The sequence below is a fragment of the Sander lucioperca genome, chromosome 5 (assembly GCF_008315115.2).
Source record: "Sander lucioperca isolate FBNREF2018 chromosome 5, SLUC_FBN_1.2, whole genome shotgun sequence".
Classification (NCBI taxonomy): Eukaryota; Metazoa; Chordata; class Actinopteri; order Perciformes; family Percidae; genus Sander; species Sander lucioperca.
Genome location: NC_050177.1, coordinates 14,164,975 through 14,183,082, shown reverse-complemented (window position 1 = coordinate 14,183,082; position 18,108 = coordinate 14,164,975). Strand labels below are relative to the sequence as shown.

The 18,108-nt window shown below is 41.6% G+C and overlaps 1 protein-coding gene across 1 annotated transcript in view; it reads right to left on the bottom strand.

Annotated features, from left to right (window-relative positions):
• Positions 1–3,104: 3,104 nt before the first annotated feature.
• LOC116057179 (NLR family CARD domain-containing protein 3-like) overlaps positions 3,105–18,108 on the bottom strand; it is a 158,861-nt gene continuing 143,857 nt past the window's right edge. Inside the window, exons 7-14 of the mRNA XM_036001074.1 lie at positions 17,471–17,699; positions 14,927–16,724; positions 14,655–14,828; positions 14,123–14,296; positions 9,951–9,997; positions 5,733–6,282; positions 4,744–4,790; positions 3,105–3,640 (exon numbers count right to left, since the gene is read on the bottom strand). Coding sequence (XP_035856967.1) covers positions 3,105–3,640; positions 4,744–4,790; positions 5,733–6,282; positions 9,951–9,997; positions 14,123–14,296; positions 14,655–14,828; positions 14,927–16,724; positions 17,471–17,699 — 3,555 coding nt within the window. The remainder of the gene's footprint in view (positions 3,641–4,743; positions 4,791–5,732; positions 6,283–9,950; positions 9,998–14,122; positions 14,297–14,654; positions 14,829–14,926; positions 16,725–17,470; positions 17,700–18,108) is intronic.

Below are 18,108 nucleotides of genomic sequence, written 5' to 3'. Positions count from 1 at the left end.
AATATTTCCATCAGTTCTCACACACTCAGACACACCAGATGGTACAGTTACAGTGCTTTGGGGTAAAAAATGAAATGCAGAGACTTTGCTTTGATTTGTCCAAACTCTGTGACAACTGAGATGCAGTGACATACGTATACTGTTGATATACTATACTACTTTGTGCTGCTGCAGTACCTGAATCCTCCCCCCCGCCAGTGATCAATAAAGGTTTATCTTATATTATCTAAGTCTAATCACCAGTGAAAGTATTTCCATAATCCTGCATGCAGCTGTGCCTCCCCCTATTAACGGTTTGTGTGATTGTATTGTTGATGTGAGGAACATGAGAATGAATGCAGAAAACAAAGCAGGAAAGTACACAAAGAGCTAAAAACAATACTTCATAAATAAAACAGGAACATGAACTGGGATCAGCGGCGAGTGGTGGGTGTTGGATTTTTTTTCATTGGATCAAATAACAGCGTTCGCGTGTTCTAAGCGTGTGTGGAATGCACCACACACACCTGACACAATACCTCTGCACTGGCACAACGCCACAAACACACTCAGTCATGAACAAATATCTGAGCTAATGTGATCCAGGCACAGAGCCTCAGTCTGATGTTTACACACTTTGGTGGTATAACAATGAACACACACACTTTGATATGACTAACTAACAGTTATAATTAATAACCAGTTGAACCAGTCCACACAGAGAACAGCAGACTTGATTACACACAAGTATCTGAATTGTTAAATCTGATATGAAAGCCCAGCAGCGCTTATACCTGTTGAGGAAACCTGAGGACATTTTAACTCTGGTATTACCGGTCACTCATTGAATCCATACTGACTTTCAATATCTTAGCCTGATACAATGCCCTTACCATCAAACACAAAACAAAACTTGCATGAAAAATCTGTTGGGAGTAACGCGTTACAAAAGTAACGCAATTACAGTTATATATTCCTTTTTGCTGTTACGCAGTAATATAACGCATTACTAATACAATTTCGGTAATATTATACCCGTTACAATCTCAGTAACGTGACTTACAAGGCATTTTAACGCAACATTTAGCAGTGTTTTCTTCACAGGAAAAAAAAAAGCCGTGAGTATTATTTCCTGTTGCTGTATTCGATGGTTGAGATGACTGTAGAAAATACATTTGCAAGATGGAGTTCAGGAGTTATTACGCTGCGTTGAAGCGAGCTGTCCCGTCACTGTTCCTGTGGTCAGAACCAGAACAAGAGACGCTACGGACAACATCTGTGTCCCGACAGGTGATCTCCGTGTCCGAAGTTCGTCTCATGCTCGTAAAAATAAAAGTTAAAAGCTTGCCATTTACTGTTATTTCAAGCATGGAGCATGACAGCATGCTAGAAAATAAGTCCTGTGTTTGTTTGACCCATCCACCACTGCAACTTACATCCTGAGTTTGGCGCTCTTAGACTTCCTGCTTTGCCAAATCAAACCAAATCAGAACTAGAATGTGCAGACCTCCGCCAAGGCCAATGGCGAATTCACGTGCTACTTGAATGGTCCAATTCCCAAATTGGGACGTTGTTATTCCGACTTCAATCTGTTCTTGAGCTTTAATTTGTAATGTAGAAACAACATGAACGCTACAAAGAAATTGTCTTGCGTTTTATTGATCAGAGGGTTCAAACAACACGTTGATAGCTGTTTTCAGTATTTTGTGTGACAACAAAGAGCAAAGGAAACGGATCAGGTGAGCCATGAAACAGGATCGGGACACAGAAATCATGTAATTGATCAAATAAACAAATGACTGCACTCCAAATGACAAGCATAGATTTTACTCAAAGAATTTAAAAACATTAGAAAATATGAATGTTTAAAGAAACCATCCAGATTTTAAATGTATGACAGTATAGATCCAATCACAATATTTGTTTACAGTAACTTCTGGGCAGAAAACTTCTGCGTCCCGTACTTAGAATTTAACAGCGCTGAGCAAACAGGGACAAAATAACAACAGCATATACTCTCATCTCCTTCATCTAAAATACATGTTTGATGCTTTCATAAGTCAACACTTTTACTAACGTTTATTTACCTGTTGGGCCACAACAAAATGACACCACCCAAACTAGCAGTCAGTCCGACCGGCGGAGAGATGTTGGGGTTTCTAACACTAGATTTGGTTTATTTAAGACGCTAGCAAAGCAAAACAGAAAAGAAAATAAGCACAGCAGAGACCGCACATAGGTGGGACCTCTGTATTTAACTATATATCTTTCAACATTAAAAGTAACGGCTGAAAATGACAACAGATTTAAACAAGTTTGCCAATTTCACAATCTCTGCAATTCAAATCAACGGCCGTTTGTCTACACAGAAGAGTTTTTTGTGTTAGAGCGATGTCATAGTGATTCGGCCAATTACATTCATTACATTACAGCATAATTCTACATATATTTTGCGGTGAAAATTCTCCGCCTCTTAAAAGCAGGTGTAAACGAGCCGCAAGCGGGTTTCCTGGCATATACCTCCTGGTGAAATGACAGCAGTGATCTGAGCAAGATGAAGACATAGGCCAAGGAGACGAGCTGAAAGGATTTTTGCCACAAGGATCACACTTAGTTGAGTGAACACGAAATCATTAAGCATTACAGATTAAGCAGCCATGCAATATTACAGTTACTGGAAGAAATCAAAGATGACATTGAATCTCTGTCTCAGCGTTCACGTTCCATTCCAGCAGCTGTTAAACTCCTCGCTACATGACACATATTGGCATCAGGATCATTTCAAACAGTCATAACATCAGCAGTGGGAACATCTCAGTCTGCACTCAGCTGTATCATAGCACCAGTACTTAACACTTTGCTACAGCGCACTAGTCAATACATACATTTCCCCACCACTAATGCGAAATAACACACATCAAGCAGGATTTCTTTGACATCGCACATTCAATTGCGGTTTAAATGCGCGCAATTTACGGTATAGTGGGCGGAGAAAGGCGCTGATTACCTGATGAACTGCAGGTTTGGTAAATACGACGTAAGCTGAAGTATCACAGCGTGCGCTTTCTGCGGGTTGGCCATGCCGCTGATAACGCTACTTTCGCAAATGTACGTACATCTGGTCCTCAGTCCTGCAGAGGACACAGAGACACTGAGGAATCAGACCAGACCCCAAACCCAGGATAAAGAGGTTGAGTGAATGTGGTGTTGAAGGTGTGGAGGTGAATGAGTGAGTCAGAGGAGACTCTGTAAAAAGACAGAGTGCCAGCAGGACAGTCCACATACACTCCTACTCTACCAGAAGAGGAGCAGGAAGTGATGTATGTGTCTCTGTTATTATGCCAGACAGTGTAACCATCTTCATCAGAGCACTGCAGACTCCAGGACTGATCATTCCCTCCAAACACACAGTCTTCACTGTCTCCTTTCCTCCTGATTCCTCTGTAACTCACTGATATATCAACCGCTCCTCTCCACTCGACCTCCCAGTAACAGCGACCAGTCAGACCATTTCTACACAGCAGCTGAGGCCAGAACTGAAATCTGTCTGGATGATCAGGATATGACTGATCCTCCTTCACACGTGTCACCTTTCTGTTGTTGTCAGACAGTTTGAGCTCTCTGTATAATGTGTTTGTGTCCAGTTCCAGTTCACAGGCATCTGATGGAGAGAACAAGACACAATACAGCTGCAGGTTATCATCTGATGATTTATTAACAACTTTACTGACAATAACTGAAAGAAAATCATTCAAACGTTCGTTTCATATTCAGCTGTGAGTGATGTTTAACAATCCAGTTCTAACAACATGAACAGTTAGTGAACATGAGAGTCAACATGTCAACAATGTTCAGCTTCTTGTCCTCGTGTTGACCCGATGATGACAGCTGATGATCCAAATCTAGAAACATCAACTGAATAAAGTCTCACTAATAAAACTGTCACATCTTCTTCTACTGCAGCACAAAGCAGCTCTGAACCATCTGCTTTCTAAAACTGCTATTAGCTGATGTTCACTTTATAGAAATACCAGTTTATGTATGAAAAATTAGTATTTATAGTATGTTTGTGTCTGTGTCGTATATCTGATACCAGGTCTCCATCAGGGAGGAACTGGAAGATAAATCTACCTCAACTCACTTTATTCACCTTTTAAACATCTTTGTGACATTAATTATGCCGTGTTGTGTTCATGAACTGTGAGTTTTTTCAACACTTATTTATTAAAATCATCCAGAGAAGAAAACTGAAGGCTACTTGAACACAACAACTTATGTGTGAATAAAAAATAAAGAAACAAAGTTAGCTTTCTGTTGGCTCGACTGTTGATTAATGTATTTATGTATTTATTAGTTCTGTTGGATCAACGTGATTCCTGTTTCCTGTACGGGACTCTCACACCGCCTCAAACCACACTGACAAGTCTGATCTCCAGATACATGACTGGCCAGTGTGAGTTGTTAGTAAGTAATAAAGTTAGTAGTAAAAAAGTAGTAAGTAAGTAAGTAGTTCCACAAAGGAGGCACCGCGCTATTGTTTCTTGATTATTTCTTTATAGTTACTTATGCTTATAATATTAACATCCACTGGTAAAGGGAGATTTAGCCAATTCACCATCAACTGCTAAGCACTCAGGATCCTGTTCAGTAAAACATTAAAATAGTAAATACCTCATCTAATATGAAACAACCAGTGCCAGGAAGGTGTTAAACTAGTGTAACACACAGCCTAGTTCTCTTAGAGCAAACTTAAAACACACTCACACTTCCTCAGACCAGGTCTCCGAATCTGCGGTCCACCATGGTCCACCCTGCAGGAAGAAACAAAGACACAATCAACTTCATACACCAGGGCTGTGGATAATTGCAAAATGTAACCATCATAGTCAGGGCCGGCCCTGTACATCTGGGGGCCCTTTGTTGTATTTGTCAAATCCGAGGCAGCGGCAGCGGAGGGCAGCGAGTTTCACTGTATGTAGGTCACCGTTGTTGCCACTTTTAGATTTAAGCAAACATCATGATCCTTGCTTGTCGCTCTATCAGCAACACCGAACATTTCTTTACCAACATTCATAGGGTTGCCATGTCAGTCAGAATCAGATAATGTTAGATGGGTCACGGTCCGGGTCTATGGTCAGACCAAAGTTTGGGGGCCTCCTAGTGGCCACGGGGCCCTAAGCAGCCACTTAGTTCATATATAGGAGGGCCGGCTCTGATCATAGTGTGAAATACAGTTTTGAAAGAGACGGCGTGTGAGTATAGTATATACAGCTCTCACTGCAGCTTGTTCAAGTCACAGTCAGGACAATGCTGCTAAAGCTGTCACGCTGTGGTTACACTTACTCTGAGACAAGCACAACAGTGTTCTCTATGCCCTGGTGACAGACTGACAGGCTGGAGGTTGTTTGGGAGGAAATATAAGATAAATATGTTTGGCTCATTTTTCCAAATCAAATTAATTATTTTGTTAGAGAGAAAGTAGGCTACTGAAAAAAAGGTACCGTTGGGTACTGGTACCAAATTTCAGCTACCTATATCGGTCCAACTAGGAAAAGCAAGTACTTAATTTGAATGTACAGTACGTCGCTTAGTGATAAGTGAGTTTATTAAAACTTATTTTGTTAATGCCAACTGAATCATTCCAGACCTCTGACCTTCAATAAAATTCAGATACACCTTTACTCAGATCCTCCATTAAACATGAACCAGAGTCCCTTGTCCTTAATTTAATCTGGATAGTTATGTGCACGTACAGAGCTTTGTTGGAGGATTTGACCACTGGCAGCAGAGACATCGAGGAATCAGACCAGACCCCAAACCCAGGATAAAGAGGTTCAGTGAATGTGGTGTCGAAGGTGTAGAGGTGGATCAGTGAGTCAGAGGAGACTGTGTAGAAGGACAGAGAGCCAGCAGGAACGTCCACATACACTGCTACTCTGTTAGACACAGAGGAGGAGATGATGGATGTTGTTCTGTTATTGTGAAAGACAGAGTAACCATCTTCATCAGAGCAGAACAGACTCCAGGACTGATCATTACATCCAAATCCAAGGTCATCAATCTCTCCTCTCCTCCTGATTCCTCTGTAACTCACTGATATATTAACCTCTCCTCTCCTCTCGACCTCCCAGTAACAGCGACCAGTCAGACCATCTCTACACAGCAGCTGACGGCAGGTGTCAAATCTGTCTGGATGATCAGGATATGACTGATCCTCCTCCACAGCTGTCACCATCCTGTTGTTGTCAGACAGTTTGAGGTTTCGCTGTACTGTGTTTGTGTCCAGTTCCAGTTCACAGACATCTGATGGAGACACAATACAGCTGCAGGTTATCATCTGATGATTTATTAACAACTTCACTGACAATAACTGAAAGAAAATCATTCAAACGTTCATTTCATATTCAGCTGTGAGTGATGTTTAACAATCCAGTTCTAACAACATGAACAGTTAGTGAACATGAGAGTCAACATGTCAACAATGTTCAGCTTCTTGTCCTCGTGTTGACCCGATGATGACAGCTGATGATCCAAATCTAGAAACATGAACTGAATAAAGTCTCACTAATAAAACTGTCACATCTTCTTCTACTGCAGCACAAAGCAGCTCTGAACCACCTGCTTTCTAAAACTGATATTAGCTGATGTTCACTTTATAGAAATACCAGTTTATGTATGAAAAATGAGTATTTATGGTATGTTTGTGTCTGTGTCGTATATCTGATACCAGGTCTCCATCAGGGAGGAACTGGAAGATAAATCTACCTCATCTCACTTTATTCACCTTTTAAACATCTTTGTGACATTAATTATGCCGTGTTGTGTTCATGGACTGTGAGTTTTTTCAACGTTTATTTATTAAAATCATCCAGAGAAGAAAACTGAAGGCTACTTGAACACAACAACTTATGTATGAATAAAAAATAAAGAAACAAAGTTAGCTTTCTGTTGGCTCGACTGTTGATTCATGTATTTATGTATTTATTAGTTCTGTTGGATCAACGTGTTCAGTTTGTTCTGTTTGTGGATTTTAAATTAATTCATTAAATCCTAACATCTTTCCAGCCACAAAAACAGAAACTTATCTCATAAGAGAAATTTATATTCATACTTCAGGCAAGAAAATCTAAAAATCACAAATACTGTTAAATAAATATAAATAAAGAGTTTATTTTATACAGTTAACTACATGAATAAATGGTGTTTCAGTTTATAACTGGGTAAATACAATGAAAAATACATTTCCCATAATCCTTTGTTTTAAAGTGAAGTGTAATGTATTTTCAGTGGAGTAATCTAATGTGGCAGTGGGAGTGGCCTATGACACTCGAGAAGCTAAAATGTCCAACAACGCCACTTGGGATAGGCCCACGACCTTTAAAGCACACAGATCCGTTTATTGTTGTTGAGTGTTGGCCCCTTAGCTAGCCGTGGCACCCGACAGCCTCACAAGGTTGTAGCTCGGTCCAGCGCTTTACAGGACACGCTGCCCTCAGGCCCCGGCAGGGGGGCCGCACAATCCGCGCAACCACACGCACCCAACTATAACAAATAAGACTATGTCAGGTACATAAACACCAAATGGGTCGAAACAGGGAGACATGCAGCTTACCGAGGCACCCAACGCCAGCAGCCCAGGTGTTCATCTATCCACACGGGGACGTCAACGGCCGAAACAAAGTCGGCTCTATAAGAGAACGCTCGTTAATGCTACCCGCACGGCAATACAAACAATGAAAGGCACGAAGGATGAAAAAGCGTCCTTACCACTCTGCAGCAAACTGAAAAGCGTGCAGCACGCCAGCCCAGACACATCTCCACACCCGACAGGAGAAGACGGAAAAAGAACGAGTCTACACACAGGCTTAAATAGAGCCCCCACCTGCTCCCAATCAAAGGGGATGAGCCCCAGGTGTGCTGGTGCGCACTCCCGTGCACAGGTAAGAGGGAGGGGCAAACCTCATCCTGTCACACTAAGTGAATTATTTTCTGTATAGCTACACTCCTATAGCCTGGCTCCGCCCTCCTACTTATTTCCGCTCAATTTTCATTTCCCTTCAGTACTCCGTCTGGGTTTGCAGTATATTCTTAGGTTTTCTCCGGTCAAATATTTACCGGTCCAATCAGCGAACAGAGGGAGTGGCTGAGAACGATGACGTTGAGGACGTGCACTAGAAAGATCATAGACTGTATATAAAAATGGACCAACAGATCCCGTTGCTCTGGACGGAGACCAGTGAAGGCAAATAGAAGCACTTTTCTGGTGATGGCTGAGCGTTACTGCGCAGCCTCCAACTGAGAGAGACGACGTAAATGTGATGTGAGCAACCTGTCTGAAAGTTGGAAGTCTTCTGGTAGCTGTGCCAAGAGAAATCTCAATCATTCCCAATCTTGCAGAGACGGAGAGCGTAGGTATATGTAAGGAGATAACATGGACACAGGCTAATTACTGATCACTAAAATGATAGTTAACATTAGTAATTACACTTAAACAGCTAATGTGAGACAAAACTGCCTGCGCGCTTCTCCTGTACTATACGGTAATTTCTCTACTGTGCGACAGTAAGTCGCCTGGTTATGACCCAATCGTTAGCCTATTTTTACAAAAACGTCTGCTACGGAGCCATAACGTGAGGTACAAGGTAATGGAGCCTTTTATACATTGTCGTGTTTCTTTAGAAATAAACAATGGACAAATAGAGTCTTTAAAAACTTCAGATGTAAAGTTATTCGCTCCAAAATGAATGGCAGTCAATGGAATGCTAACGGGAGGTGATGGCTTTGTAGCATTAAAATGGCGCCATAGGAGGTTCGCGGTCTGAGGAGAGGCTTACCCCCTTGAGAAAGATGCGAGCGAAGCCATTCGGTCCGTTGTGGCAGCAACTGCCTTGCCTTGCCTTAACAAATTTTCAAGCTCAATTTACTTTGCCGGCTCTCTGCATTTGGGTCCAAGCCTCACAGTCCCATTGTGACATCAATCTTATTTTGTTAATGCCAATATCCAGAAGTTAAAGCCCGAGCAAGAACAATCTTTGCTGAGTTGTGTTGGTGGCCATGATGTTGTGGCCCTCCTCCCCGCGGGGTTCAGGAACAGTTTGATTTTCCAGCTCGCTCCGTTAGTGGTGAAGGAGTTGGCTAAAGCTATCACTGGCAGTGCTAATGCTAATAGCCTTGAAGGTCTCCCCTCTTGTTGCACATGCGCATGACATATGTCACGACCAAACGTTAGCGATTGGTTATGGCAGATCCAGAGTGGCTCTGGGCAGATCCAATAGTTTTAAACTTCAACAGAGTACCCGCCTTCAAGTCCAGTATGACTGTCAGTTGAAATAAACCTTGTGTTGTAAGAAAACTTTAATTTTTTTAAATTTGTTATGAATCTATTTTGATGCATTTTCTTGTAACTTTTGTAATTTTACATATGTTTTAAAATATCAAAATTAATATCGATATCGCAATATTCATAATCGATATCGTGCAACCCTAATGTCTATATAATAACATCCACTGGTAAAGGGAGATTTAGCCAATTCACCATCAATTGCTAAGCACTCTTATACTCTGTTGCTTTGCTTTGTTGTATATTTTCTGCTTCTGTGTTGTGTCTTGTCTTATGTTAAGTAAGTTCTGCGTTGTACTTTGTTTTGTTGTATTCTGTTCCTATGATGTTTTTTTTTGCATGTGTTGTTTCTTTGCATTTAAAAAAAGCCTTTTTTAACATTGAGACTACATATGAAAAATAGCCTTTTGGCTAATTCTGGCTTTTTTATCCCATGGGAAATAATGTGTTTTATTAATTTGCACTGTGCCCTTTCATAAAATAAACTGAACTGAAGCACTCACCATCCTGTTCAGTAAAACATTGAAATAGTAAATAACCTCATCCAATATGAAACTTCCAGCGACAGGAAAGGGGTTAAACTAGTGAAACACAGCTGAGTTCTCTTAGAACAAACTTAAAACACACTCACACTTCCTCAAACCAGGTCTCAGTCTCTGCGGTCCACCATGATCCACCCTGCAGGAAGAAACAAAGACACAATCAACTTCATACGTCACCGTTGCAGGGTTGCCATGTTGCCAGAATCAGGTAATGTTAGATGGGTCACGGTCTGGGTCTATGGTCAGACCAAAGTTTGGGGGCCCCCTAGTGGCCACAGGGCCCTAAGCAGCCACTTAGTTCATGTATAGGAAGGCCCGGCTCTGATCATAGTGCGAAATACAGTTTTCAAAGAGACAGCTCTCAGTACAGCTTGTTCAAGTCACAGTCAGGACAATGCTGCTAAAGCTGTCGCGGTGTGGTTACACTTACTCTGAGACAAGCACAACAGCGCTCTCTATGCCCTGGTGTGGCGTTTAGATTCTCTGCCCGAACCCGAGCCCGAGCACGACCTGAGCCCGTTATTTTGCGCCACTATCCCCGGCCGGGCCGGGCCCTTGATCAAGCATTTGTGTTTTTTTTTTAATCATTACTTTATTAGCCTAATTGGGTGGGGAGAAAGCTATACCATAATCAGAAATATTATCTATATAGGCTATATTTAGGCCAAAGTAAAAAATGTTTCCAAAAAGTTACACAAGTTACTACAGTTACAAAATGCAACACGTGTCATGCGCGGAGTCTCCTCCTCTCGCACACATCACACCGGGCCTGCTGTGCTGTGTGTAGCATGGAGCTTGAGGATGTAAAGAAAAAAAGAAAAACAGGAGAATTACCTTTGAGCAAGTTTGGAGGAAAGTCGGAGGTATGGAACCATATTAAACAAGTCGTGGGCAGTGACAACATATGTGTTGGCTTTGTCGAGTGCATTAAGTGCAGCACGCTGCTCGCCTACGACAGCAAATAAAACGGGGACTCATTAAGCAGACTCGATCATCGTCGTGGCAGAAAAGATGATAGTCAGCCTTCAATGTCCTCTTTTGTCTTCTCCAAGCATAGGCTACCCCTGAGGGCGAGGCAAGCCCTCACAGAGAAATGCGTTGTTTTTTTTTTACGTTTCTTCATTCGGATCCATTTGCGATCCATTCCATTCTGAATAAATAAACAGCGCAGTTTAGGCTATATGCTTCGTCCTTGTTGCATTATTTATTAAGATCATTCTGAACAGATTTCTGTAGTTCAAACAACTCAGAATTGTAGTTGACAATGTCAGTTATAACGGCCCACGTATTAAAAAAGTGTTGGGTTGAAATCGGGCTCGGGCTCATAATTACAGTTAATGTGTCGGGCCGTGCCGGGCTCAGACACAGCATGCATGGGCTCGGGTAGGGTCGGGCTTGATTTTTTTGGGCCCGATCTAAGCTCTACCCTGATGACAAACTGACAGGTTGGTTGTTTGGGAGGAAAAATTAGATAAATATGTTTGGCTTATTTTTCCAAATTAAATTAATTATTTTGTTAGAGAGAAAGTAACCTACTGAAAAAAGGTACCGTTGGGTACTGGTACCAAATTTCAGCTACCTACAGTATATCGGTACAAAAGTTGACTAAGAGAAGAAAGTACTTAATTTGATGGTACGTTGCTTTAAGTGATAAGTGAGTTGATTAAATTGTCACAATTGTTAGTTCTGTCTGTGTTTCTTGTTTTATTTTTTAGTCTTTGTGTCCTCCCTAGTCTTCTCTTGTTTTACTTCCTGTCTTTTGTTTTCCCCCCTGTTTGATTGTTCTGCCCTGCCCTGATTTGTTTCACCTGTTGTGTCACCTGTTTCTTGTTAGTCCTTGTGTATTTAGTCTCTGTGTTGCCTTTGTCTTGTGTGGGAGCATTACGTTTCTGTTGCTGTTCGGAGTTTTCAAGGTCTGTCTTGTTCTGTCGTGTCTTTATATTTTTATCTCGTGTTCCCTGTGGTTTTGTTTCCTGCCCAGGATTACTTTTGTTTGTTAGTTTTGCCTCGGTCCTTCTTCTCGGACATTATTGCCAAAAACAATAATAATTCACGTGCTTTGTTTGCTACTGTTGATAGGTTAACAAACCCTCCAGTACCAGTAGCATCTGAACTTTTATCCACAAAGGCCTGCAATGATTTTGCCACCTTCTTCAATGACAAAATTCAGAAAATTAAACAGTCAGTGCTTCCATATCGAGTACAGGGTATGTGTTGTCACAGTGTCCAGGCAAAACAGATTCCAATATGACCCAATTTCATATGATTAACCGTAAAAACCTGTAGGACATTATACAACATCTGAAAACCTCCTCCTGCTGCCTTGATATTCTACCAACGGGCGTTTTCAAAAATGTTGCAAATTGTTTGGCTCCAGATCTTCTACAGATTGTAAACATGTCTCTTCTCTCAGGTATCTTCCCACAGGCCCTGAAAACTGCAGTCATTAAGCCACTCTTAAAAAAGAATAATCTAGACACGTCACTAATGAGCAACTATAGGCCGATATCAAACCTTCCATTTTTAAGTAAAATCATTGAAAAAACGGTTTCTCAACAACTGAACCTTTTCTTGTCACTAAACAACAGTTTTGATGCCTTCCAGTCGGGTTTTCGACCACACCACAGCACTGAGACAGCTCTTGTTAAAGTCTTTAATGACATCCACTTAAACACAGATAGTGGCAAAATTTCAGTCTTGGTATTACTTGATCTCAGTGCTGCATTTGATACGGTTGACCATGACATATTACTAGACCGATTGGAAAACTGGGTTGGCATTTCTGGCTCAGTACTAAAGTGGTTTGAGTCTTATTTAAAGAATAGGGACTACTTTGTGCCTATAGGGAATTATACATCTGAGCATACAAATATGACGTGCGGAGTTCCCCAAGGCTCAGTTCTGGGGCCTCTCCTGTTTAACATCTACATGCTTCCACTCGCTCAAATTATGAAAAACAACAAAATAAGTTACCATAGTTATGCGGATGACACACAAATTTATATAACCTTATCGCCAGGGGACTATAGTCCAATACAACAACTGACTAAGTGCATTGAACAAATTAACGACTGGATGTGCCAGAACTTTCTTAAATTAAATGAAGAAAAAACTGAGGTGGTTGTTTTTGGAGCAAAAGAGGAACGATTAAAAGTCAGCACTCAGCTTCAAACGATAATGTTAACAACAACAGACAAAGCCAGAAATCTTGGTGTAGTCATGGACTCAGACCTGAATTTTAACAGCCACATTAAGACAATTACAAAGTCAGCCTATTACCACCTTAAAAATATATCAAGGGTTAAAGGACTTATGTCTCAGCAGGACTTGGAAAAACTTGTCCAAGCTTTTATCTTCAGTAGAATTGACTACTGTAACGGTGTCTTTACAGGTCTCCCTAAAAAATCAATCAGACAGCTGCAGCTGATTCAAAACGCTGCTGCTCGAGTCCTCACTAAGACCAAGAAAGTGGATCACATCACGCCAGTACTGAAGTCTCTACACTGGCTTCCACTGCCTCAAAGAATTGATTTCAAAATACTTTTGCTGGTTTATAAATCACTAAACGGTTTAGGGCCAAAATACATTTCTGATCTGCTAGTACACTATGAACCACCCAGACCTCTCAGGTCATCTGGGACAGGTTTGCTTGTTGTCCCCAGAGTCAGAACTAAACAGGGGGAAGCAGCATTTAGTTTTTATGCTCCACATATCTGGAACAAACTCCCAGAAAACTGCAGGTCTGCTGCAACTCTCAGTTCTTTTAAATCAAAGCTGAAGACCTATCTATTTGATGTTGCCTTTCTTTAAATAACTGTTCATTTCTTATACGTTGCATTGTTGACACTGTATGACAATCTATATATGCATATAAAGACAAATTCCTATTTTATCTGCTTTTATATATTTAACTGTTTTAATTGCTCTTCAATGTTTCATTTATTATACTGCACTGTAACTTTTATTCTTGTATTTTATCTGTTTTAAATTTTTTAATCTGTTTTCATGTAAAGCACTTTGAATTGCCCTGTTGCTGAAATGTGCTATACAAATAAAGCTGCCTTGCCTTGCCTTGCCTTAACAAATTTTCAAGCTCAATTTACTTTGCCGGCTCTCTGCATTTGGGTCCAAGCCTCACAGCCCCATTGTGACATCAATCTTATTTTGTTAATGCCAATTGAATCGTTCCAAATACACCTTTACTCAGATCCCCCATTATACATGAATCAGAGTCCCTTAGTACGTGTCTGTCCGTCCATACCTGAGAATGTCTAGTCTCCAGTTTGGATCGTTAAGTCCAGCTGACAGCAGCTTCACTCCTGAGTCTCCTGGATGATTGTAGCTCAGGTCCAGCTCTCTCAGATGGGAGGGGTTGGAGCTCAGAGCTGAGGCCAGAGAAGTACAGCCTTCCTCTGAGATCAGACAGCCTGAGAGACTAAACACACACACACATGCAAGTGTGTGCACACATACACACACACAAACACACACACACACACACACACACACACACACAAACACACACACACACACACACACACACACACACGTCATGTTAGACATTCACATTTGTCCACTCTTGTCCCCAACTAAGGATTTACATAAGAAAAAAGCATGTGGTGGTATACTTTAAACCACCGGTGCTCATGGAAGGGAATTAAGTTCATGGAGATGAGGAAGAGTTATGACCAAAAAGTCATAAAAAACATATCCAGGCACTCAAGGTTGGTTACAAAAAATACAAGAATTGTTGTTGTTGAAAATTGTTACTTAGATCCTAACCGAACACCAACCTGAGAGTTTCCAGTCTGCAGTGTGGACTCTTCAGTCCAGGAGACATCACATTCACTCCTGAATCCTGCAGGTCGTTGTTACTCAGGTCCAGCTCTCTCAGACTAGAGGACTGGGAGCTGAGAACTGAGGACAGAGCTTCACAGCTTCTCTCTGACAGGTTACAAGCACTTAACCTGAAGAGAAATCAGCAATAAAAAAATAAAAACTATTACACAATTGTGTTTACTCTAAATAAAAATTTAATTTAATCTTGATAGTTATGTGCACGTACAGAGCTTTGTTGGAGGCTTTGACCACTGGCAGCAGCCTCAGAAGAGCCTCCTCTGAAGCAGAGTATTTCTTGAGGTCAAACATGTACAGATCTTTTTCTGATGATAGTAAGATGAAGACCAGAGCTGACCACTGAGAAGGAGACAGTTTGTCTGTGGGGAGACTTCCTGAACTCAGGGACTGTTGGATCTCCTCCACTAGAGAACGATCATTCAGTTCATTCAGACAGTGGAACAGATTGATGCTTCTCTCTGCAGACAGATCCTCACTGAGCTTCGTCTTGATGTACTCGACTGTTTTCTGATTGGTCTGTGAGCTACTTACTGACTGTGTCATCAGACCTCGTAGGAGAGTCTGATTGGTCTCTAGTGAAAGACCCAAGAGGAAGCGGAGGAACAAGTCCAGGTGTCCATTTGGACTCTGTAAGGCTTTGTCCACAGCACTCTGGTAGATCTGTGAAGATCCATCTTCTCTGGTTTCAGTCTTCTGGGATGTTGATTGTTCTTCTGACAGCAGATTGACTCCAGAGTTGATGAATGTCAGATGGACATGAAGAGCAGCTAGGAACTCCTGAACACTCAGATGGACGAAGCAGAACACCTTGTCCTGGTACAGTCCACTCTCCTCTTTAAAGATCTGTGTGAACACTCCTGAGTACACTGAGGCTTCTCTGATATCGATGCCACACTCTGTCAGGTCTGATTCATAGAAGATCAGGTTGCCTTTCTGCAGCTGCTCAAAAGCCAGTTTTCCCAGAGACTCAATCATCTTCCTGGTCTCTGGACTCCAGTGTTGATCTATCTCAGATTTTCCATGATATTTGACGTTCTTCAGTTTGGACTGAACCACCAGGAAGTGGATGTACATCTCAGTCAGGGTCTTGGGCAGCTCTCCTCCCCCTCTGGTCTTCAACACCTTCCTCAGAACTCTAGCAGTGATCCAGCAGAAGACTGGGATGTGGCACATGATGTGGAGACTTCGAGATTTCCTAATGTAGGAGTAGATTTGGCTGGCCTGATCCTCATCTGTGAATCTCTTCCTGAAGTACTCCTCCTTCTGTGGGTCAGTGAATCCTCTGATCTCTGTCACCATGTCAACACACTCAGCAGGGATCTGATTGGCTGCTGCAGGTCGTGTGGTTATCCAGAGGCGAGCAGATGGAAGCAGTTTACCCCTGATGAGGTTTGTCAGCAGCACACCCACTGAGGTGGACTCTGTAACATCAGTCAGGATCTCAGTGTTGTGGAAGTCCAGAGGAAGTCGACACTCATCCAGACCATCAAAGATGAACACAACCTGGAACTCTTCAAACCAGCAGATTCCTGCTTCTTTGGTTTCACTGAAGAAGTGATCAACAAGTTCCACCAAGCTGTACTTTCTCTCTTTCAGCACATTCAGCTCTCTGAAAGTGAATGGAAATGTGAACTGGATGTCCTGGTTGGCTTTGCCTTCAGCCCAGTCCAGAGTGAACTTCTGTGTTAAGACTGTTTTCCCGATGCCAGCCACTCCCTTTGTCATCACTGTTCTGATTGGTTCATCTCTTCCAGGTGGGGTTTTAAAGATGTCTTCTTGTTTGATTGTTGTTTCTGGTCTGTTTGGTTTCCTGGATGCTATTTCAATCTGTCTGACCTCATGTTCTTCATTGACCTTTAAAGTTCCTCCATCGGTGATGTAGATCTCTGTGAACATCTTATTCAGAACGGTTGGGTTTCCTGCTTTAGCAATCCCCTCAAACACACACTGAAACTTCTTCTCCAGGTTGGACTTGAATTTGGGGCGGCACACTGCAACACGAATTCCTGAATAAACAAACAACAAATTACATCAGATAATCTAAACATTTAAGGCTCTATCAGTATCAGTAAGAAATACAGCCTTGGATCTGATGCAGATGTGTGCAGTATACTGTATATATATTAGGGATGTCCAGTTCCGATCACGTGATCGGAAATCGGGCCCGATCACGTGGTTTCAGACTCAATCGAAATCGGACGTTACCTCCCGATCAGGACTCGGAAATATATGTATATATATTCTCATTATTTTTTAACACATCTATAGTTATGTGGTGGCACAGAGTTAGACCCTTTTGACTCCACACAGAAACAGCAACGCGTGCGGCATGACATCACTTTGTTGCAGAGACGCTATTGGTTAAATGCCAGCAAAGTAGAACACAGAAGCAGCTTGAAGCGAAAAGCGCGAGTATGTCTGCGGTCTGGAGGTATTATAAAGTTGATGACAACAACATAGCCATAGCAAACTGTGAGATATGTAACAGAAGTGCTCTGTTTGTTAACAGAGTTGTTGAATGTTAAAATAAGGTGAATTAAATAAAAAATAAGGAACATCCTGGATCTGTTTTTTCGCTCTTCTTTATTCTTTTTTTATATATTATAGAAGTATCGGATCGGGACTTGGTATCGGTAGATACGCAAAATCAAATGACTCGGACTCGGACTCAAGGGCAAAAAAACCTGATCGGATTTTTCCCATTTTGACTTAATTTCCTCTTTCCATCATGTTACATCTTAAATCATCTTACTGTTCTGCAGACAGTCAGCCAGCTCCTCCTGCTCCATTCTCCTCAGGAAGTGCAGTGTAATCTTCAGAAATGCATCTCTGCTGCTCCTTCTCTGCTCTTCATCCTCACCGTCCAACACATCCTCAGCCTTCTTTTGACTCTCTAAGCATTCTGGGTAATCTGGATTCAGAACCTTCTGGATCTTCTTCAGCTCGTTCTTCACAAAGGTGACAATGTTCTCCTCCAGCAGCTGAAACAGAACGATAAACTGAACATTTAATGTAAAGAACTAGGGGTGTGACGTGACACTCAGCTCACAGCTCGAGACACAAGATTGGGTTCACGAGAACGAGATGAGATTTTAACACTATTTTGAAGAAAACCTAAATGATGAAATATGACTTTTATTCAAATCGAAAGTCACAAAATGAAAAATGAGCACCGTGAAAGGTTTTGCCACAAACTCAAATGGCTTCTCTCCTGTATAACTAACCTCTTCAGACCTAATAATTCAATTTGATTCATAGTATCAAATCATAAAGAGTTATCACAAGACACTTTACAGATAGAAGACCCAACAATTCCATTAATTCCCCTAAAAGCAAGCATTTAGTGGTGATGAAAAACTCCTTTTAGGAAGAAACCTGGGACAGACCCAG